Raw genomic sequence first — 23312 nt, 5'->3', positions numbered from 1 at the left:
ACTGGCCAAGCTTTCCGTCTGAAGAGATGAGACTCTGGCTCCGCTTAAGACTTTCACAACTAAAGCTCAAGGGTTTTACCCACCCTACTCCCTGAGCCTGTCATCTGTTAGGCACTAAGCCTAGCACCACGGCATAATCTACTTGATTACTATAATAGGCCCTGGTTGTCCCACCCAATTACCAGACTCAATGCCAGTGTTTCTCCAAGGGTCTCGAGTGGTTATGCAAGAAATAAAGCAAAGCAGAAAACTCTCTTGCCTCTTGGTGCAGCCAAGTTAAAGTTCAGAAGGGGAGAAATGTTTTCTAGCAGTCAGAGTTGAAAAACAAATTATTGCTACTATTTTCTGGTTTCCAGATCTATTCTAAAAACTGGCAATTGAACACCAACCACTTAATCATCCTTCCTAAAAGCTCAAGAATCATGACAAACTGCACTGAGTACTTGCTTTGAACTGCACTTCATCCCTCTGTCACAGCCTGGCTAGCTGTTACTTCTTTAGCAAGCAATGAACCCAGCTCTAGATGATATGTTAGTGGTTTACACCCTACAGACACTCTGTAAGCCACGGGTCCCAAGCCAACAGCATCTTTTCTTGGTTTTCTTGGAACCCCTTTCCTGAAATCTGGCCAACGTCTCTCAAAGACTAACTTCCAGGATTCAAATAACTAGCTCTGTGAGATCACCTAACCGTCCAAGTCTTCATTCTTCCTGGCTCATGCAATTAAGATAGCTGTACCTGTTTCAGTCTAGAAAAAAAATTTCTGCTTTTGTTTTTCTGGGTTAAGCCACAACGGGAAGTGCTTAGGTGTCTCTTGACTGTGAACTAGGACCATTCGTTGATGCAATGCCTGGGACTAAACTCCTGAGTCTCTTACCCTTAACCGCTTCACTTTCAGGCCCCAAGGAAAATTCTAAATAAGACTTAAGTGGTATGCAAATGTCAGTTACACTTGCCCCCTCCTAAATCCGCTAATTTTAAATTCAAAAGGTGGTGGCGCCTTCTCGGTCTCTCCCCTGCGTGCTGTGTTCTCTTGTCCACTCAGACCACCACCACCAGCAGCATGGCCCCACCATCACCTCCTCATACTCACTCCTTCCAAGTGGCTACTCTTTCGTTTCTCCATCTCCGCAGTTCGCTTGCCTCAAAGACAGGGCTGGCCTGGGTTGCTCTGACTCTGGACCCGATGTTTGTCTCCCCCCAGGCTCCAGGAGCACTGCACGTCAGCTCGACACATCTCTGCAGAGCCTGCACGAGTTAGCCGCGGGCTAGGATCCCGCCCCTAGAGGAGGGGTGTGCCCCGAGAGTTTAAATAGGAAGCACCAGCTATCCGGAAGATCCGGAGATCCGCGGAGTTTCCTCTGGGGTGCAGCCTCTCCACCCGGAGCCCTGCGAGGAGAAGCGGCCCGGGACGTCCCCTCTGCAGCCTACTGGCCTTCGCTCCGGCCCCGCCGCCGGGTCGCCTCGCCATGACACCGTCGCTCCACCGGTGTCACAATTTTACCCTGGTGGAGGGTGGCAACACGGCGACGATGAGCTGCGTGCTCTTCAGCACGGGCCTCCTGGGCAACCTGTTAGCGCTGGGGCTGCTGGCGCGCTCGGGGCTGGGGTCGTGCCCGCCGCGCTCCAAGCACCGGTCGCCTTCAGTCTTCTACGTGCTGGTGTGCGGTCTAACGGTCACCGACCTGCTGGGCAAGTCACTCGTGAGCCCCTTCGTGTTGGTCTCATACGCGCAGAACCGTAGCCTGCGGGGGCTGGCGCCAGGCGCCGACAGCTCCGTGTGCCACACCTTCGCCTTCTTCATGACCTTCTTCGGACTCGCCTCCACGATGCAGCTGCTGGCCATGGCCCTGGAGTGCTGGCTCTCGCTCGGGCATCCTTTCTTCTACCGACGGCACATCACTTTGCGCCGGGGCGCGCTGGTGGCGCCCGCGGTGAGCGCTTTCTGCCTGGCTTTCTGCGCGCTGCCCTTCGCGGGGTTTGGGAAGTTCGTGCAGTACTGCCCCGGCACCTGGTGCTTCTTCCAGATGGTCCACGAGGAGCGATCGCCTTCGGTGCTGGTCTACTCGGTGCTCTACGCCAGCCTCATGGCGCTGCTCATCCTTGCCATCGTGCTGTGCAACCTGAGCGCCATGCGCAACCTCTACGCTATGCACCGGCGGATGCGGCGGCGCCCGCGCTGCTGCGCCAAGGACCCTGCAGAGCCCGAGGCGGCGAAGCCCCTGGAGGAGCTGGACCACCTCCTGTTGCTGGGGCTAATGACGGTGCTCTTCACCATGTGCTCTCTGCCTTTAGTTGTGAGTAGCTCGGGGCCAAAGGGCAGTAGGGGTGGGGAATGGTGAGCGGCGGCGGCGCGGTTGGGGTAGAAGGGGAGGGAGAGAATGTGGACCAGAAGGGAAAGGAGAGAGTGTGGACCCTCCTAGCGCCTAGGGGAGCTGCCCACCCTCGTCCTGGAGAGTTTCTGCCTGTGCTGAGCTCGGCAGATCACGTTCACTTCCCCAGCCTGGAGGAGTTAGAATCCCCAACTATTGAAAGATGAAAGGAAACCCTGGAGAGGAAGGGCAAGAGTGGCCAGGCAAAACGTCTCCAGGTGTCTGCTTGCCCTGGGGAAGGTCTCTGGTTGATTATTTTTGTATCTTATAAGACTTGGGAACAGATTTCGTTCCTCTGGGCAATACTAGTCCTCTGGTGATAGCGTCTGTTTTTGTTGTTGTTGTTGTTGTTGTTGTTGGGTTTTTTGGTTTGTTTGTTTGCTTGCTTGCTTTTTAGGTCACACGGCATTGCACAGGGCTTACTCCTGGCTCATGCATTCAGGAATTACTCCTGGCGGTGCTGGGGGGACTATATGGGATGCTGGGGATCAAACCCAGGTCGGCCTCGTGCAAGGCAAAAATGCCCTACCCTCTGTGCTATAGCTCCAGCCCCTAGTCTTTTTTTTTTTTTTTTTTAAATTTCAGCAGACTGGACAGTGATTTCTGTGCCTTCAGAAATGGATGGGTGTCATCTGAGATTTCTGCTCTCAGAGGCAGGTGTGCAAAGGTAATGAGGGATCCTCTTGCGCAGAAATTTCCAGAAGGGAGTTAGTAAACTAAACGCGTAGGTTTGAACTAGAATCTGGAGCAGTGGTGGACCCGGCTTCTGGGGCGGCTGCGGGGGGACTTGGTGATGGCGCGGGAGACCCATGTGTGTCTCTCAGTCCCCGTAGAAAGTGTCTTGGCAGGTTTCGTTTTTGCTTTGGCAAGTGAGGTCATATGAAGGTCATCTTCTTGAGTTTTAATGAACTGATGAGGGTGTTGGTAGTGGAGTTTTCAAAACCCTGGTGCTTTTGAAACTGTTTGCTCCTGGGCTCCCAGCCAAGACGCCAAAGAGTAACTGAGACTTAAGGCACTTTTCCATCGTTGCTCCTGGTCCTGTCCCTCCCTCCCCAGCCCCAGGTTTTTGGTTCAACCTGAACAGCAAAGTTCCGATAAATTCATTGTCCACAGAACGTTTTTGGAGTTCTGACACTCCTGTAAAGAGCAAAGTTACGGATTTTCTTATGCAGGATTGACGTTGCTTTCCCAGGACAAACAGAAAATGAACTCTTAATTTGTAGGGAAAGAGTTGTCTCTGAGGTTAGGATCAGAACTCCTCCCTCCAGCAAATAAATCCATGCCTACGTAAGTATATAAATATGGGTATAGACATTTATATTAAACAATGATTCTCAAACTTGAGCATGCTCATTCACCAGACTTTAAAAAAAGATGTCTGTGCTCCATTTCCTGCAGTTTCCAAATCTGATGTTTTTGAAGAGTTCTTTCACAAGTGCCCAAGTGAGGTGGAAGCTGATGACCTCATTTGGAGAGCCACACTCTAAAGTCCAAGTTGGCATATCACAATCCACAAGTCAAATCAGTCCTGCAGTTTTCACATAACTGTAGCATTAAGAACAGTTCTTTTTTTTTTTTTTAGGACAGGTTTTTTTGTTTGTTTTTGTTTTTTTTTTCTTTGCTTTTTGGGTCACATCTGGCGATGCACAGGGGTTACTCCTGGCTCTGCACTCAGGAATTACTCCTGGGGGTGCTCAGGGAACCACATGGGATGCTAGGAATCGAACCCGGGTCGGCTTCGTGCAAGGCAAACGCCCTACCCGCTGTGCTATCGCTCCAGCCCCTAAGGACAGTTTTTACAGATAAATGTTCACAATAAATTTGATGATAGGCTAAGTGTACTCCTATCCTTGATTAAATCAAATACTGTTCCAAAGGGAAGACTTTCATTCCTTTCCTTAGATAGATATTTAAAAAAAAAATTGGACTAAAAAATTAGGCTAAATAATTATTATAATTTGGAGTCCATTAATATTAACCATTTGCCTTTGACTCATGAAAAAATATTTACAGAAAACATTTATAGATCCTTCTCTAAATTAACAGTTTTACTCATCAATACTGAGATAAATGCAGATAAAGCCATAATATAGACATAATGTCCTGATATTGAATGTTTTTATAAGAGTAATGCAAAAAGCAGCAGTATTCAAAGAAAGAACACAGTATGTGGAGATAACACTAAAAGAATTTTAATAACTCATAAGGGATTGTGAGAAATAAAGGACATGCATTTCAAAGTGATTTTCTAAAATAGTTGTAAAGTTCTAAAGCTGTGCAATGCAGGCAGCATTTCCCCAAGATGTATTCTCTCCTAGAGAAGATAAGGCTTTCAGTGTCTGACCTGGGCTCAATCAGGCCTCATCACTACCACTATGATAGTGGCCGGTTTATCTCTTCCAACTTTTCCCCTGTTCTTTAAAATGAGGATAACATACTCAGTGAGCATTTATAAGGTGATTTTCAAATCACTAAAAATTTGAGATCAGATTTTTAGTGATCTCAAAAATCAACATCACTGCTCATAACTCTCATGTATTATTATTGCCTATAAAAGTAGAAAATTACGTACTATGATCTCAAAAGAGAGTGTGGTGATTTAATGCAGTGACTACCAAATTTGTTTTAGTCTAAGGACTACTTTTTTAGTTTTAAAAACTATTAACGATCCTGAGAGCTTTAACTTACTTGGATTGTTATTTATCAGAATTTTTCAATAAAAATGAACATTTTAAAAGCATTAGAATTTAAAACATTATTGAAAAATTAATAAAATATAGTTACTTCTTGTGTTTTGCATAGAATGTATTTTTGCTCCTGTTATAGTTCTTACCAAATATTCACTCATTGTGTGTTGGCTCATAACACCTAAAATAGTTACTATCTGACCTTCACGGAAAACTTTTAAGCCCCTTCTCCAAAGTAATAGAGTTTTCTTACCTGTGCTGTGACTAATGCAGATAACAACTATATGCATTGATACTGTATTCTGCATAATAACTATGGGAAAGCTTTGAGAGTTTCTGTAGGTAAATTTTCAGATTTCAAAATTATTTAGCTAATGATAATAAAGTTACAGAGATGACTTCAGACAAAATAGGGGAAATGCACGGAATATGAGAACATATTCTGAAAAATACACATATATATCCTAAACCTATTACCATACAAAGATCTTAAAATCATAAGGAAGAATATATATGCATATACTCTTGTCAGTCAAGGGAGTCATTATTGTTATCACACTCAAGTTACCTTCATAAAGTGCATTGTAAGCTTACGTAGGAGAGGATGAAAATGGAAACATTGCTTCATAAAAATAATTTTGAACCTGTGGACACTCTAAAAGGATTCTGGAGAACTCCACTCAGAAAACTACTGTTCTAAGGTATTGATCTAGGAACTGGAAGAGGGCAGATTTTGAAAAGCATCTGAGAATAAATACTATGTTTCATCAGCTCAGTTAAAAGTTTCTTTGAGGTATTTTTTGTGATTATTTTTTAAATTTAAATTTTCTATCATACTAATTAAAGCTTGAGCAGGCACCAGTAATGTTTCCATGTGAGACTTGTTGTTATTGTTTTTGGCATATTAAATATAGCACAGGTAGCTTGCCATGCTCTGCCATGTGGGCGGGATACTCTAGGTAGCTTGCTGGACAATCCGAGAGGGATAAAGGAATAGAACCCGGGTCGGCCACGTGCAAGGCAAATGCCCTACCTGCTGTGCTATCAGTGCTACATTGCTACTGATTAAAGCAAGAGACTAACTAGATTAGATTTCCAAATTTCCAATTTGACATAGTAGGAAGAAAGTATAGAGAACATAAGTTGAAGCACTTTCTCTATAGTACATATATTATCATTGAAATTTACTTTTGATAGCCAGAATGTGTTTTGGAGATGGGCAGAGAAGGAGGAGTGGATGATAAGATGTATAGATTAGATATAATAGAGGATTTGAAGTCAAGTGGGGACAAGTACAGGCTTGTGTAAAGGCACAGATCAGAACCCACTGAAGTCAGAGAAGTGGGAGAGGATGTCCAGCATGGGCAGAAAACTCAGTGCCTGTGTGTGCTTCCTTTTATTGATCCTCCTTCCACAGCAGGCTGCCAAAGGCTGGAATGTTGGGCAAGAGACTAGCTCAGAGATAAAGGGTCATAAGTGGATTTAGAGGAAGAGAAAAGCAGATTTTGTAGGGCATAATGATGAAGGAACCAGGGAGAAGAGTGAATAAAAATCAAGGGCAGTAGTCAGGAAGCCCAGCAAGAAAAGTACATCTCGAGTAGGTAGATCACAGTGACATTTTGGGAGAGACTTTAAAATCTAACAAAAGGTGCAATTCCATGTAAATTGAAATCTCCTTTAAATATGTCAGGTTTGCATTCTGCAGATATTCCTTATTCTAGCCATCTCTGAACAGAAACAGTTTATAAAGTATATTCTAGCAAATACTATTGTTAAAAGGTTTTTTCAAAGGTCTAAATTGTATTTAAAATAATATGTGTAAATTAATAGAATATATTCATTGATCATGATTGTGAATTATAAATTATCATATTTTAGTAAGTTCAAACAGATTTAAATATATTAGAATGAAGATATAAGACATTTAAAAGACTTTCAAAACAAATCAAGTAGCTTGAAAATACAAATAGCCTAATAAAATGTAATAGACTTCACAGGAGTAAGTGCTTTATAGAATAAAAAGGTTTATTTGGGGTCTGGAGAGACAGTACAGTGAAAAAGGTGCTTGTCTGGCATGTGGTCAACCTGGATTCAGTTCAACTCAAGTTTGTTCTCCACATCCCATATGGCCCCCTGATTCAGGCCAGAAGTGATCTCAAGCGCAGAGCTGGAAGTAAACCTAGAGCACAGCTGCATGTGGTTCCCCAAAACACCCTCAAAAATTTTTAGAACCATATAAGTTTTATTTACATAATCAGATTCCAACCAGTCAAGCACTTTCAAATAATTAGAATTATAATTTGCTACCTTTTTCCTCTAAGGGGGAAAAAAGGGAACAAATGTAAAGACAAACTCATAAAAAGCTTTTGAAATCTAGTTAAGTGTAAAGCCTATTATCATCCATTTATCCATTCAGCGCATATCTGATCCCTAAAGCATTCAAGACTGTAATTCCTGGGGGAGATGAAAAATAATGACAGTATCACCTCTGTCCACATATATTATAACAGCAGGGATGGGAAGGAGAATTAACCCATAAGGGAGGTTAGAAGGAGTTCCTCCTAACTGATACAATAGCACAGTAGTAGCACTGTTCATCAATTTGCTCAAGTGGGTTGTTCATTGATTTGCTTGAGTGGGCACCAATAACGTCTCCATTGTGAGATTTGTTGTTACTGTTTTTGGCATATCGAATATGGCATGGGTAGCTTGACAGGCTCTGCCATGTGGGTGGGATAGTCTAGATAGCTTGCCAGCCTCTCTGAGAGGGACAGAGGAATCAAACCCAGGTCAGCTGCGTGCAAGGCAAATGTCCGATCTTCTGTGCTATCGCTCCAGTCCAATACAATAATAATAGCTAATTATTGTGTTATATGCTAATGATATGCTAAGGCCTGTTTTCAAAACTCATAACATCATTTAAATCTCACACCAATAAGGGGATTCAATCTTACCCAGACAGTTGAACTCTAAAGTTGATATGCTAAGTTGCTGCCTGAGAGAAGCTTCTTGAGAGGGAAAACATATGACATACCATATGAAGGGAATCCTGATTGAGGTGAATCTTGATAGGAGATAGAACTTGGGGCATATAGTCAGTGTCTATATCTATAATATAGAGATAGTGACTGTATTCCACAGAAGTTTCATGAGATGAAATTAATAAAGTAAAAATTGTCAGGAAAGATTCTAGAAAGAGTAGTCTTAGATGGGCATTAATCATCATTAAACTATGATAATAGGGTTTCCAGGGAATATGCCTTCCTAAATGCATGTGGTGGAAGCAGCAAATCTGCTGAAATAAAATGAAATCTAAATTAAATAATATAGAAAATAAAGTAGAGATGTAAAGAAACACGGGAAAGTATGCTTTCTCCAAGAGATTTTCCTTGATTGCCCTAAGTAGATCTAATCTGTGCTCTTATTCTGTGCACTCTCCCACAAATGCTGAGTTTACAAATTATCTGTCTGACTAGATTCCACTGTGTCCCAGTATGGTTTTGAATCTCAATCACTGTATCACTGTCCTCCCCTTGCTCATCAATTTGCTCAAGCGGGCACCAGTAACGTCTCCATTGTGAGACTTGTTGTTACTGTTTTTGGCATATCAAATACGCCACGGGTGGCTTGCCAGGCTCTGCCCTGCGGGCGAGATTCTCTCAGTAGCTTGCTGGGCTCTCCAAGAGGGGTGGAGGATTGAACCCAGGTCGGCCGAGTGCAAGGCAAATGCCCTACCCGCTGTGCTATAGCTCTAGCCCTAAATCTTAATAGCACTTGGAATATAATATAGTCAAGAAAAAAGTGGTGGTTTAATAGCATGGGGAAAAGTGGTAGTTCAGGTCTAGATAGTGTTGGTTGAATGGCTTCCTGCCATGGATGGGGCTTTGAGGAAATACAGAGATCTCAGGAGAAGATCAAGACAATAGGAATGGTTGGGCATAGACACCTAGACTTAATTCTCTGCCTGTCTGTCTGTCTCTCTCCTTCTCAAGTCCAAATAGACGGAGCCAACCACTAAAAAGAATAGGAGAGATAATCTAGGTGAATCGAACATATCCTTTTGCAAACCTGGATTTTCACTGGAATGTTTCCAGTCCCCTACACCTGGATGGAAAGCTTCTATTTCATTGACACCTTATGTGACATTCCACAGGAGGACTTCTGTACTAAGGATCTTCTTTTACTTATGTACTAAGAATCCTCTTATACTAGGCAGAAGGAGTAAGAGAGAGAATGAAACATAACAGTCTATGGAAAGAGAATCTGTTTTTACATTAGTAGGAGGAGTCTAGAAAAAAGTCAGTGAACTGCTTTTGTCCTATCTCAGCTCTTCCCCTTCATGGCTGGATGGGAGGGGGGAGCTCCAGCCCTGCAGCTTCACAGCAGGTAAAGATAAACTTTGGGTCATGGGGACTTTATCTGGGTCTCTTTGGAGCTCCCCACTTCCATGACATTCCATGTCTGCTCTGAACCCTCCAGGCACCTCTCTTGCAGCCCTCATCTGTGGCAGTTTTAGCTGTTCCTAAATTTATCAAAAAATAATTCTTTCAAGCGAAGCTACCTTGTTCTTAGAGAACAGTGATGTTTCCTAAGTAAAGTGAATTTATCACTCCCATAAACTATTTTCATATTTTAATGAAATTTTTTTTCTTTTAAACAGTATCGTGCTTACTATGGAGCATTTATAATCGACCCCAAGAAAACTGAAGCCTATAAAGAATCAGACGACCTCCTTGCCTCACGTTTTTTCTCTGTGATCTCAATCGTGGACCCTTGGATTTTCATCATTTTTAGAACATCAGTGTTTCGGATGCTTTTCCACAAGATCTTCATAAAGCCTCTTACATATAGGCCTTGGTACAATCATTCCTGCCAAACAAAAGTGGAATCAACTCTGTGACAATCTTTTATGATCTCTGGTAAGCTGCAGAACCGATCACATTTTACATCAACAGCATGATGAAAAAAATCTACATTTTAACTTCCTCAAGGTAATCTTCTGCAATAAAACATTCAACTGTATTTTCAAAAACATTTGCTATACCTAACACTATTGTCACTCCAGATTCATGCACAAGTTCACTCTTAAAGTGATGAGGCTAATTGTCTCAACACATGTGCTTGGTGTCCCAACATTTTTAGAAAGATGTTGAGACCTCTGGGCCTTGGAGTCCAATAAGGAGCACCATTGTTGGCAATTATATGATGGACATCCTTAAAAATTCTTACCTTTTCCATTTCTAGTGAAGTTATTTGTTTCTTTCATGTAAGAACTGTCCCTATTTAATTCTGTTCCTTGCCACCTGAATTTAGGCTTGCCTGAATTCAGAGAACTGAGTGCTACTCAGAGCACTGAGGTGGAAAAATGAGCAATGCAGGCAGTCCCCAGGACTTGCTCCAGTTACCATCTAGAGCACCTTCCTGACTCTGGTGGGGAGAAGTTAAAATAAGGGGATGCAAGATAAGATGTCCCACATCAGAAAAGAACTGAATTTTTTTTTTCTTTTTTGGAGTCCTGTGTTTTGTGTATTGATGCAGGGACGCCCACAGGAGTCAAATTTGGGAGTGAGGGACAAAATGTTACTTCAATATAGGGGACGTTTCTTTTGTAGTTTTATCATATCGATGGATTCACTGGAGGAGAGAGATTTATGGTTCTATGTAAAGCAGTGTTACTTAACTTACCCAAGAGCTACCCTTAGCTCTAACTCTGAGAAGCAGCAGGGCATTTGGCACAGGGTGGAGGCAAGGACTTTAACAGGGAACAGCTTCCTGCTAACAGCCCGATTCTGCTCTGTGGATACCTTCAGGTCTAATTGAGCATCCTGAGAGCGACATGCTATCAAACTCAGAGCTGAATGTGGCTCAGCTAAAGCAAGCCTAAGCACTTTAATGATACATGTAAATGTTTACAAAGGTTAACAATACTATAACCAAAAGGAAAAAGTGGGGAAATACAGCTGACGCTGTTAGACTCAACTGTAAGCGTAGCTTGCAGGTAAGAGCTGTCCTCTTTGGTGAAAGAGCTTAAGAGGGATGTCAGTATACTAGGGTTCCTGCGTGCCTCATGAACACAGATGCCATGACAGAGAGCCAGCTCCATGACGACAGCCCTGAGCTCCCCACACAGGCATTCTTTCCAAAGATAGGAGTATTTGCTTTATTTACAACTTTGTTGCAACCTCTATTTCACCTCTGATTTATCTCAGTGACGGTATTAATCTGGAAATGCACGTGTAATTTTTTTAAACTGTGAAATGACCAAATTTCAGGAATAATTGAGACTATGATATGACAGAAATGTAGTGGTTTTCAAAGTCGAATGTCCATTGAACTTAATGTGTTTATATGTCTGTGTTTCATTGTCAGAGAAAGTGCATGTGTCATGTTCTCACTTTGGAAGTAATTGCAAAAATATTGTTAAGCCCATTTTAAAAGGCCCCAAGGGAATCAATAAACATAATTTTGTAATATTTTTGGAGATGACTTTTCTTCAAAAGAAGAGGTTGAACTTTTCTGAGTAAACAGTGACCTACGGTCTTTCATCCCCGGGTAGTTTAATGGTGAACAGTTTCCTATACTCTTCTGTTAGCGTTTCATTACTATTAAGTGAATTTGTGTAGCTTTATCCAAGAACTTAGTGACCCTTTCTGTTTATTACAGCATGTAATATCCTACCTGATAAAATCCATGTGAACCTGGCAGGTGGAGGCACCCAATAGGGTGCCAGTGGGTGTAGGGGTCTATGCAATTGTGCTTCTGTGCATCAGACCAGGCTGCTGGGTAAGGATGAGAATAGAGCAGCTTCAGACCTAGTCCCACTGTTCTGGTTGTGAGCTACATTTGCTAGATAAAGGAATCTATTTTTCATGTTCTTTTCACTTGGAGAGGAGAGAAGATATAAAGTCACTGCACATGCAGGCCCAGGAGTCTCTGCTGCATGAAGGGAGAGAGATGAGCACTGAACCGGAGAACTGAGAAAGAGAGGGTGCATGAACTCTCAGTGTCGCCTGGGTTGTCCTTTCAAATATACTTAATTTCTTTCTGTTCTTAGACTCAATGTACTTAGAAACAAGAGCAGAAAAGAGGAAATTATATGGGTTGGGGGAGTTTATTTTTCCCTCTTGTTTTTTTCCTTTGCGGCTTTGTGGCCACACAATATCTTGTAGCCTGCTTCTCCCTCTGGGAGAAATTGGCAAGCTTCTGAGAGTTTCCTGCCCACATGGGACAGCTTTGCAAGCTTCCCATGGTATATTCATATGCTAAATCCAGTAACAAGCTTTATCTCATTCCCCTGACCCTGAAAGAGCCTCCAGTGCAACATCGTTGGGAGGGCCTAGTCAAGAGAGACTTCTAAGATCTCAGGGAACGGATGAATGAATGAGAGGTTACTGAACCCGCTCGAGAAATCGACGATTAACGGGATTTTGTGATTCATGATTCGTTTTTTCTTATATCCCCAGGGTATCTGGACAGAAATTGCAACTACTGATTTCTATGATGTTTCTGGAATATTTTTGGATTTGAATTTTAGGCTACTCAGCCAGTTTAATAAAGGATAACAATTGGAACTGTTATTTTGGTTCCAAAAGTCCATCAGAAACTGAGTGGACCAGGCATTACTCAAATTTTAGGACAGAGAAGGAATCCCATAAAACCCAAACACTCGGATGAACCAGGCATACACTCGCCATCTAAATTCATGCTCTCTGAACTGAACATCTCCACACTCTGGACTGTGACTCTCAAAAGACAGCGTCAGCACCTGCTGGAACTTGTTTGAAATGCAATTCTCTGGTCCCACCCTGGGCCTGCTGAATCAGATCCTCTGTGGGGCCAGCCAGCTGGCTGTGGGTTGACAACCCTCTGGGTGATTCTCAAACATGTTCAAGTTTGAGAATGAAACAGATAGAGAGGGGAAGTGTGGGTGGGCATGGGAGAGAAAGATATGGAGAGAGAGAGGGTGGTGCAGGAAAGTAAAGGAAAAGGAAGAAGAAAACAGTATTTTTTAGTTGAAACAAGAAAATGTACAGTACACTGTTTAGACTATTTCTTTGTTGATCTTTGGCTATGTAATTACTCATATCTGACTCCCAATTATATGTTTCTATAATGTTCTTTTTATTTTTCAAGGGGAGGAGGAGGAATGTTTCGGGCCAAAATCAGCTGTGTTCGAGGCTTACTCCTGGCTCTCCACTGGGGATCTCTGGGGATCCCCATTGATCACATCAGGGCTCTGAGAATCATGCTAAGGATTGAGTCCCGGTCAGCTGAGTGCAAGGAATTACATGCTGTACTATCTCTCAGTCCTCTATAATATTCTTAAGGCAGTTGCAGCATTCTTACAGAAGCAGCCTTTACTGATCTTCTTACTTGCTCCAGGAACTGAGGTCAGGGGAAGACGCAATCTGAGATGTGTTTAGTTTCTGCAGTTGCCTCTTTATAAGACCTAAGGCTGGCAGTTTTGTGCAATGAAAGAATGCTAAACCACTGTCAGAGATTATATCTAAATTATACCTTACATTTGAGATTTAATATTTTAGGTCTCTGTATAATAAAATACATATTTTAATAAATTAAGCTGTTGCAATGTGACCCTTTCAACTATTTTTAGAAAGTATCATCTGTTACATCTTTCTTTCGAGTTCCCCAAATTCACCATTTTTCCCATATTAACAAACACACACTACAGAAGACTATAAATATATAATAGTTATTAAATAAAAGGTGTTTTTCAATAATATCTCCTAAAATATAAGTAAATTCAGGAAGAGTTTACTAAAACTTACTCAGAAGTTCTGTAAAATAACAGGAATTTTCTCATTGTGGCACATGAGGTTTTTTTCTTGTAGGCTATCCAAAGATGAAAATAATAAATGCCTGAGAAAATTTCTTATGAATATAGATATTCTTCCTATTGTTGTAGACATTAAGTAAATTAAAATGTTTCCGTTTCATTCAGGTAATAGCCACTCATAGTCAACAAAATTAAACAGATAAAATTTTGTTTACTAGATAATTTAGCATTGCGTAAAGAACGTTATCTTCCTGAAACAGAATCCTTCCAGTCTTCTCTTGTCATTCCAACACTAGGATTGCAGTTCTGGGTAGTCTCAATACTGCGTTCAGGCAGAGGAAAGCTAGGTTCAATCCCTGCCTTTCTGTAAATGCCTAATCAAGGAAGCAAATCAACAGGTCTTTCGTCATATCAGTAAGGTGAAAATTCAATCTTCCAGAGAATTTTTGAAATCTGCAAATACTCAGGAATTAGTCTAGTCTCAACAATATTTGCCTTGATGGCAAGGAAGATAGCTAAGGTGGTGGAGCAATTACATCATACAACGTGTGGGATCCCGAGATCAACCCACCCCATCTCAACCCTTGACAGCAGCTGGGGTCAAGCCACAGATGGCAGGGAATGACCCATTAACCTCAGCACCACTGAGAATAGTCCCTTTTCCATCATGACTTTTGTTATGAGTATCAGAAATCAAATTTAGGAAAATGTAGCCCTATAGCACTGTCATCCCATTGTTCATCAATTTGCTCCAGTGGACACCAGTAATGTCTCCATTGTGAGACTTGTTACTGTTTTTGGCATATCAAATACGCCATGGGTATCTTGTCAGGCTCTGCCATAGGGGTAGGTGGGATACTCTTTTTTTTTTTTTTTTTTTTTTTTATTTTATTTTTTTTTAATTTTTTTTTTATAGTTTATTTTTAATTAGTGAGTCAACGTGAGGGTACAGTTACAGATTTATACATTTTTGTGCTCATGTTTCTCCCTTACAAAGTTTGATAACCCATCCCTTCACCAGTGCCCATTCTGCACCACCAGTAAACCCAACATCCCACCCCCCCTTCCCAGTCCCGTCTCCCCCCACCCCACACTGCCACTATGGCAGGGTATTCCCTTTTGTTCTCTCTCTCTGATTAGGTGTTGTGGTTTGCAATAAAGGTGTTGAGTGGCCATTGCGTTCAGTCTCTAGTCTATATTTGGCCCGCATCATCTTTCCCCCACATGACCAACAACCACATTTTACTTGCTGTTCCCTTCTCTGAGTTGCCCAGGATGAGAGAACAGCCTCCAAGCCATGGTGACAACCTCCTGGTACTTATTTCTACTATTCTTGGGTGTTCGTCTTATAGTCTATTATTCTATATTCCACAGATGAGTGCAATCTTTCTATGTCTGTCTCTCTCTTTCTGACTCATTTCACTTAGCATGATACTTTCCATGTAGATCCACTTATATGCAAACGTCATGACCTCATTTTTTCTAACAGCTGCATAGTATTCCATTGTATATATGTACCAGAGTTTCTTCAACCAGTCATCTGTTCTAGGGCACTCGGGTTTTTTCCAGATTCTGCCTATTGTAAACAGTGCTGCGGTGAACATATAAGTGCATATGTCACTTCGACTATACTTTTTGGCTTTTCTGGGATATATTCCCAGCAGTGGTATTGCTGGGTCAAATGGGAGCTCAACCTCAAGTTTTTTGAGAATTGTCCATACTGTTTTCCAAAAGGGCTGAACTAGCCGGCATTCAGGTGGGATACTCTTGATAGCTTGCTAGGCTTTCCGAGAGGAACAGAGGAATCAAACCCGGGTCGGTTGAATGCAAGGCAAACGCCCTACCCGCTGTGATGAAGAAATGATAATTTTTTAATTTTTGCTAGTAAAATGCTAAAGCCATCAAATACAATGTCTAGTTGAAGTAAAACGAAGTATATTTTAAGCAAAGGTAAATGAATCTTACAATGACCCTTAACTCATAGGAAGTGCTTAGAATCCAATTGGAAACAAAAGACAATTTAAAAATATTACAGAGTGGAGGCCAGAGAGTTCAACAGGCTGATCATACGCTTTGATGTGGGAGGCCAGGTTTGATTCCTGTCACCCCATGGTCCCTTGCACAATACCAAGAATGACCCCTAAGCACAGAACCAAGAGTAGCCTCTAAGTACTGCTGGTGAGGCCCCAAAACCAAAAAATTTAAATACACTGTAGTGAAATGTTACCATGTAATTCAGTGAGACATAGATTTTAATACACAAAACCTCAAAGATGATTTATGGGATTTTTTATTTGGCTTGTTGATTTTGATTTGGGGAACCACACCTTACTCCTGGCTCTTCACTCAAGTATCACTTCTGATGGACTCAGGGGACCAAATGGGGTCCCAAGGGTTGAACCCTAGTCAACCATATGCAAAGCAAAGACCCTACCCACTGTGCTATTTCTCGGGTCACTGAGGCTTAAGATTAGTCTGGTAGTACATTATATGAACAGCTGGATAAACAATGAAGTTGTTAGCATGTTGGCATCGGTTTCTTTTTGGCACAATATTTGGTATGAAAATACACGCAACATAGTTTATAAAGAATTGGAAGACTTCTTTCAATCCTCCCAGCTTATAAACCACCTGAATTGAGAATTCTCAATTCAGCTGAAAGACAAAATATAATGACTTATTGACTATGAGTGGCATATCCAAGGTAAAATGACTTCCCAGAAAACTAAGCGGAAACCAAAAAGCTATCTTCCAAATGTGAGCAAAATGTCACATCAGGCAAGCTGGAACTTAGAGCAGTGAATTTTAAGTGTTTTAAAAGTTAATCTGTGACTGTATGATATAGTTGGCAGTGAATATCTTCAACATTGACTTATTTAGAAAACTAATGTGAAAATTAAAGTACAAAGGGAAAAAAGAATTATAAACATGAGAAATGGAAAATAGACTTTCATCTGACCATCAATCGAAAGTAGACCAAATAGACAAAAATGTTTTCTCCTTCAATGTGTTTATATTTTTGTTATCTTCACTCAAAACTCAGATTTTTCTTCAAGAGTATATTTAGAAGGGTCTGTTTTATGCACAGGGTCTGATTTACGTACAGGTCTCTTTGGGGTGGTGAGGGGGTGTGTGTCTTAGAGATGCCTCCAGAAAAGCAGACAAGAGACCTGCTCTACCCATGTGTTGCTTTTCATTTGTAAGTCTTTTTCACAGAGCCTGGATTTGGTCCAACAAGAGGCTTGAATGACTGTGACAGAGACAGGCCATCTGTGTTTCAAATCTAGATTGTTAATAATCCTGCTTACTTGTGCTGAAGGAACCAGCGTTAGGATGAGAGGTGATAGAGGCAAAGACTGAAGATTGGCAGCCAAGAGTCAGCAAGGAGAAAAATGCCTCAAAAACAGCAAAAGAAAAATAATCCCTTATTAGCACTGTAGCACTGTCATCCGTTTTTCATCGATTTGCTCGAGCAGGCATCAGTAATATCTCCATTGTGAGACTTGTTGTTACTGTTTTTGGCATATCAAATATGCCACAGGTAGCTTGCCAGGCTCTGCCGTGCAGGCAGGATTCTCTCAGTAGCTTGCCAGGCTCTCCCAGAGGGACGAAGAAATTGAGCCTGGGTCGGCTGTGTGCAAGGCAAACGCCCTAACTGCTGTGCTATCGCTCCAGTCCTTTATTAACCCACTGATAATTTTTACCTTCCACATCATGCTTAAAGCAGTCATAATGCCAGCTTCATATTTACTGTAGCTTTGGGAATGGCACAGAGAACCCAGATTCTTGACCCACAGAAACTATGAGAGAAAATGTTTTTATTGCTGCAAAGCAGGTGCTAAAGCAAGACTGAGTAGCTTTGTTTTTTTGGTTTTTTTTTTTTCTTTTTTGGGTCACACCTGGTGATGCACAGGGGTTACTCCTGGCTCTGCACTCAGGAATTACCCCTGGCGGTGCTCAGGGGACCATATGGGATGCTGGGATTTGAACCCGGGTCGACCGCGTGCACGGCAAACGCCCTACCCGCTGTGCTATCTCTCCAGCCCCAAGACTGAGTAGCTTTAAGCTAAGGGTTTTTGTTTGTTTGTTTTTGTTGTTGTTGTTGTTGTTGTTGCTTTTTGGGTCACTCCTGGCTCTGCACTCAGGAACAACTCCTGGCGGTGCTCAGGGGACCATATGGGATGCTGGGAATCGAACCCGGGTCGGCCGCATGCAAGGCAAACACCCTACCCGCTATGCTATTGCTCCGGCCCCTAAGCTAAGCTTTGAGATAATTTTTCTGTAGTCATAGATAACTAACACAATCATCACTACTAAATGAATTAATGTCAAATTATTTGTACTTTTGTTTTTGTTTGGGGAGCCCACCCTCACTGTGCTCAGAGGTTACCCCTGGCTCCGCGCTCAAGGATCATTCCTGGTGGTGTCAGGAGGGCCTTAATGGGAGACCCTCAGCACCCTTGTAATATATAATATCTGAAAGTAATATTAATATCTATAGTGACATTATGAAGTAAACATTATAATTGTTTTTTTAAATGAGTCTTGAGGCCCATTGGTGTTACTGTTGGCGCCTCAAGACTCATTAAAAAAAAAATCTGTCTCAATGGAACAGATATCTCCAAATGCAGCAGCTATGTGTACCTGGGTCGAGAACTCAACATGAAGAACGACTTGGCGACAGAACTGCGCAGGAGTAAGAGAGCAGCGTGGAACGCCTTCAAGAGCATCGAAGAAGTGGTTAAGAGGATGAAGAAACTCTGGCTCCAGGCACATCTTTTTGACTCCACCGTTCTTCCTGCACTAACATCCGCCTCAGAGATCTGGGCCCTATGAAAACAGGATGAGAATGCTATTCGAATATCCCAAAGAGGAATCGAAAGAGCTATGCTAGGAGTATCACGTCTTACTCAAGTGAGAGAAGGAATCCAGAGTTCGACCTCCGTTGATGGTCAAGAATCAGGGATGCTGTCTTGTTTGCCAAGGCATCAAAAATCAGATGGGCCGGACACATAATGCAATTCAGAGATGACCGCTGGACTAAAGCTGTTACCAGCTGGATTCCACGGACGTCAAAAGATCGCGTGGCTTCCCACCAACAAGGTCAGACTTCTTCGTCAAAACCCTGAATGAACAATTTGAGGCTCTTCCTGTTCCTGGAGTGAGCAGATGCCATTGGGCTACCCTAGCACGCAACAGGGACAAATGGAGATGTTACTGGCGCCCGCCCGAGCAAATCAAAGATCAAAGGGATGACAAGTGATACAAATGAGTCTTAGGGGACAAGGAGGCAGTGAGCATCAGATATTTCCCTGGCACTGCATGTGATCTTCCAGCACTAACACCAGGGGTCACTCCTGAGTACCCTGGGTATAGCCCAAACCCTCCTTGTTAAAAATCAGATAGAAAGAAGACTTACAAATATACATATATATCTATATATATATATATATATACACACACATATATATATATCGTGGTCACTGTCATCCCGTTGTTCATCGATTTGTTTGAGCAGGCACCAGTAACGTCTCTCATTGAAAGACTTATTGTTACTGTTTTTGGCATATCCAATAAGACATTTTAAAATGTTTTATTTTATACAATACAATAAAAATTACATATAATAAGACATTTTTAAAAACTACCAAATATTCATCCTGGTTAGGAAAGCTGAATAAAAAAATAACTGTCTAAATAATAATTGGGTTTAAATGTAGCCATAATTAAAATCTCTACTTCTTGAGTTCTTTATTTAAAAGAAAAATAATTTTTGCCTACGTTGACAAATTTATACAAGTTTCTAAGCTTGTTTTTGTTTCTTTGTACACACTTGGTGGTGCTCAGGGCTTAATCCTGGCTCTGTGCTCAGGGGTCTCATGGCGGGGCTGGGGGAACCATATTGTGGTCTCAGGTAAAACAATATTTAGTCCTACAAAGATAAATGCTGAAAGAAGGTGAACTGAGAATTCTGGTTTTTGCATCTTTGCTTGATTGGTTTTGGTTTGGGGCTATACCTGTGGTATTTGGGGCTTACTCCTGGCTCTGTGCTCAGGGATCACTCTTGGTGGTCTTGGGGACCATATCTGGTGCCAGGAACTGAACCCACGTCACCCTCTGTGCTATATCTCTGGCCCAAACAGTGAACAGAGAATTCTGAAAGGAGGAACTAAAACAAACTTGGCAGAAATATTTAGCTTCACCAAAATCTAAGGCATGCAACTTAAAATGAAATAGCACTTTTTCTTTGTCTATTAAATTATTAAAATATTTTTAAAATAGTAGTCTCCAGTGCTGAAAGGTGTGTTGAAACTGATATCTTTAAACTTTGCTAATAACATGTAATTTGATACAAACCTCTTAGGAATTAACATGGAGATATAATTTATATATATACATATATATATACTATCAGTTCAGAAGAGATAACATTCCTCAATTCATTAATTTCACTGTCGTGATTCAATCCTAGAATAGAATCCCTGACATAGGAAAGCAACATGCATTAAATGGGCAGTATGGTTCTTAAATAACGTAAAGATGCCTAGAAATGGATGGAATGATTAAGACTTACCCAAGATACACAATTATTACACTAACTAATACTATATGGAAAGCATTTATAATGAAAGAAGCCAAGTAAGAAGCAACGTTTTCTGTGTATTATCTCATAGACAATACTGAAGGGCATATTTCAAATTTAAAACATCATATTGAAATAAAATAATTATGGACTACTAATTTTATAATTTTGTATTATAGTTATTTAGTATTCTTTTTTATTATCATTATTGTTATTTCCAAATGGGTTATTTCTTTTAACAGCATAAGAAACTATGAAACACTGGACAAATGCTGACAGCTCTGATGTTTTCACATTATTCCTCTAGAGGGAGCCCAAGTGCTTACAATACAGCATACCCATACCCATCTCTTTAAAAAAGGGCAGTTTTATAAGGGACTTCGAGGATATGTTTTTACTAGTCCATAAATGAATTAGTCTGTGTCTTATTAAAAAAAACAGCATCTCTATAAATCATTTCATTTCTATTATTAGTACTGCTATTTTTTCCTTAAAATATTTTTAAATTAAGTTATCTTGAGATAAACAGTAACAAAGTTTTCCATGATTAGGTTTCAGTCATACAATGTTTCAACACCCATCTCTTAAACAGTGTATATTTCCCAAGACAAATGTCCCCAATTTCCCTCCTTCTTCCACCCCCTCCAGTCTGCCAGTACTGTAAACTCTCCCTCACCTCTCTCTCTGTCTCTGTGTCTCTGTCTCTCTGTCTCTCTCTTTCTCTCCCCCTCCCCCTTTTGTTCTTACAGTTGTAGAGTTTTAAATACAGATACTGTAAGTTTATCATGTATATCCCTTTGCCTTTTTAAAAAATTTATTTTATTGAATCACCATGTGGAAAGTTACAAAGTTCTCAGGCTTATGTCTCAGTTATACAATGCTCAAACACCCGTCCTTTCACCAGTGCTCATATTCCACCACCAAAAAAAAAAACCCAGTATACCTCCCACCCCCCCACCCCCCAACCCCCCCTGCATAACTGATAAATTTCACTTCCTTTTCTCTTTGCCTTGATTACATTCCATATTTTAACACAAAACTCACTATTGTTATTGGAGTTTCAACACAGAACTCACTATTCTTGTTGGAATTTATCCCCCAAGAATACGGTCATATTGACAGGGAAACATTTGATAATTAGTTTTCCACTGATGAGAATGAAGCAATATAAAGTCGCTTTAGGATTTCTGTATTTTAGTAATTAAGTCCACGGAGATTTAAGTTGGAAATTGAATCATTTCCTTTCCTGGAGCAGCATGAAGCAAAAGCATAGTTCACAGTCTGGAGACATGGCTGCAAGCACTCGCTGGGACCCTGTCATATAGCTGGCTCTGGATCCTGGTCGTAGAGCAGCAAAGCAGCTGTGCAAAGGCATGGTCACCCGGGTCGAATCTCGGCGGAGCTCGAGCCGGCACCAGCCCCAGCTTGAGACTGCCCAGGCGTCCAACTGTTTCAAGTTCAAAGCACATTTTTTTTCCCACGCCACCAAGTTCATACCTGTTTAAAAGTTCCATAAAATCCTTTGCCTATTTTTATAATATTGCTTTTAAATGATATTTTTTCAGTGAATATATAACCTTTTGAGTAAAAGTTTTAGTAGAGAGGGAAATTATTTTTTAAAAAAGAAAGAAGGGAAAGGGCTAGAGAGATACTAGGGTGCTATCTTTGCATGTGGCTTACCTGAATTTGAAACCCAGTACCCCATGTGGGGTACCCTGAGACCCAACAGGAATGGTCCCTGAATAAAGTATAAGAATAAGCCCTGAACAGAGTTGGGTGTAGCCCAAAAGCCAAAAGAGAAAAACAAATCTGGGCCAGGAAAATAATAAGGGGTTCTACTCTGGATACCACATGACCACTCATGCATCATAGGCTGAATTAAGTGCTATCTGCATTTCTTGTTTTTGTTTTATATCCAATTGGGTTGTGTTTCACAGAGCACTGAGTGAAAGAATTGGTAGCTTTTCTGTGTGGTTAATCTGGTTCATCTCCCTCTGCATTCAAGCCAAACTTCCTCAACCTTTGGACTGAGATGTTTGAAAAGCCCTATTTAAAACTAGTAATCTCCTTCTTGTTCCGGAGGTCTTCGACTTCGGGGGCTCTGCTCGGGGCAGGGAGGGAAACTCAACCCACCTCCTCTGAGGGGCCCCAGTGAAGACAGCCAGGCACGGGGGCAAGAGACTCAGCCACAGCCATGCTCAAGTCCCCTCTCCACACATTCAGATGAGCCTCACGCATGAAGGAACTGGCAGAGGAACCCAGGTGTATGGGACCCGGGGCTGAGATCTCCAAGCCTGCTCGGATCAGGACTGGGCCTCTTCCGCCCAGGTCCCCGACTTTCCAAGAGCTAGGCAGTCACACCAGGAAAGTGCTCCCGGCGCCGTGTAATCCCACCAATGGCCAACATCCAGAGACTATAAAACCAAGTTCCCCTCCCCGGAAGCGACATCTTATAGCCTAGTTCTCCCTCTCAGAGAACCTGGCAAGCTACTGAGAGTTTCCTGCCCTCATGGGAGAGCCTGGCAAACTCCCTGTTGTGTATTCATATGCCAAAACCAGTAACAATGATGGGTCTCATTCCCCTGACCCTGAAAGAGCCTCCAATGCGGCACCGTTGGGAAGGACGAGTAAAGAGAGGCTTCTAAAATCTCAGGGCTAGAACGAATGGAGACATTCCTGAGACCTCTCGAGAAAATAGACGATCAGTGGGATGCTGATGAATCAATCTCTTTCTTGTAACTGATGTTTACCTTAAAGCTATTTGGACCAAGAACAAGTGAAGAGCCACAACTTTAAGTGTTTATTTCTCCTTCTATCATCTATCAATCAAGTCATTTTTCTATCCACCTAGATGGCATCAAAAGTGACAAAAG

At 41.7% G+C, this 23312-nt stretch overlaps 1 protein-coding gene across 1 annotated transcript; it reads left to right on the top strand.

Moving 5' to 3' along the window:
* The first annotated feature begins 1469 nt into the window (after window positions 1-1469).
* Window positions 1470-10088, top strand: PTGDR (prostaglandin D2 receptor). Its single transcript, XM_004601740.2, has 2 exons — window positions 1470-2297; window positions 9720-10088. The coding sequence occupies exons 1-2, from the start codon at window positions 1470-1472 to the stop codon at window positions 9957-9959; spliced, it is 1068 nt and encodes a 355-aa protein (XP_004601797.1). The 3' UTR covers window positions 9960-10088.
* The last annotated feature ends 13224 nt before the right edge of the window (window positions 10089-23312 follow it).

This window comes from Sorex araneus, chromosome 3, assembly GCF_027595985.1.
Source record: "Sorex araneus isolate mSorAra2 chromosome 3, mSorAra2.pri, whole genome shotgun sequence".
NCBI lineage: Eukaryota > Metazoa > Chordata > Mammalia > Eulipotyphla > Soricidae > Sorex > Sorex araneus.
The sequence above is the reverse complement of the archived record's forward strand: the minus strand, read 5'-3'. Positions and strand labels throughout refer to the sequence as shown.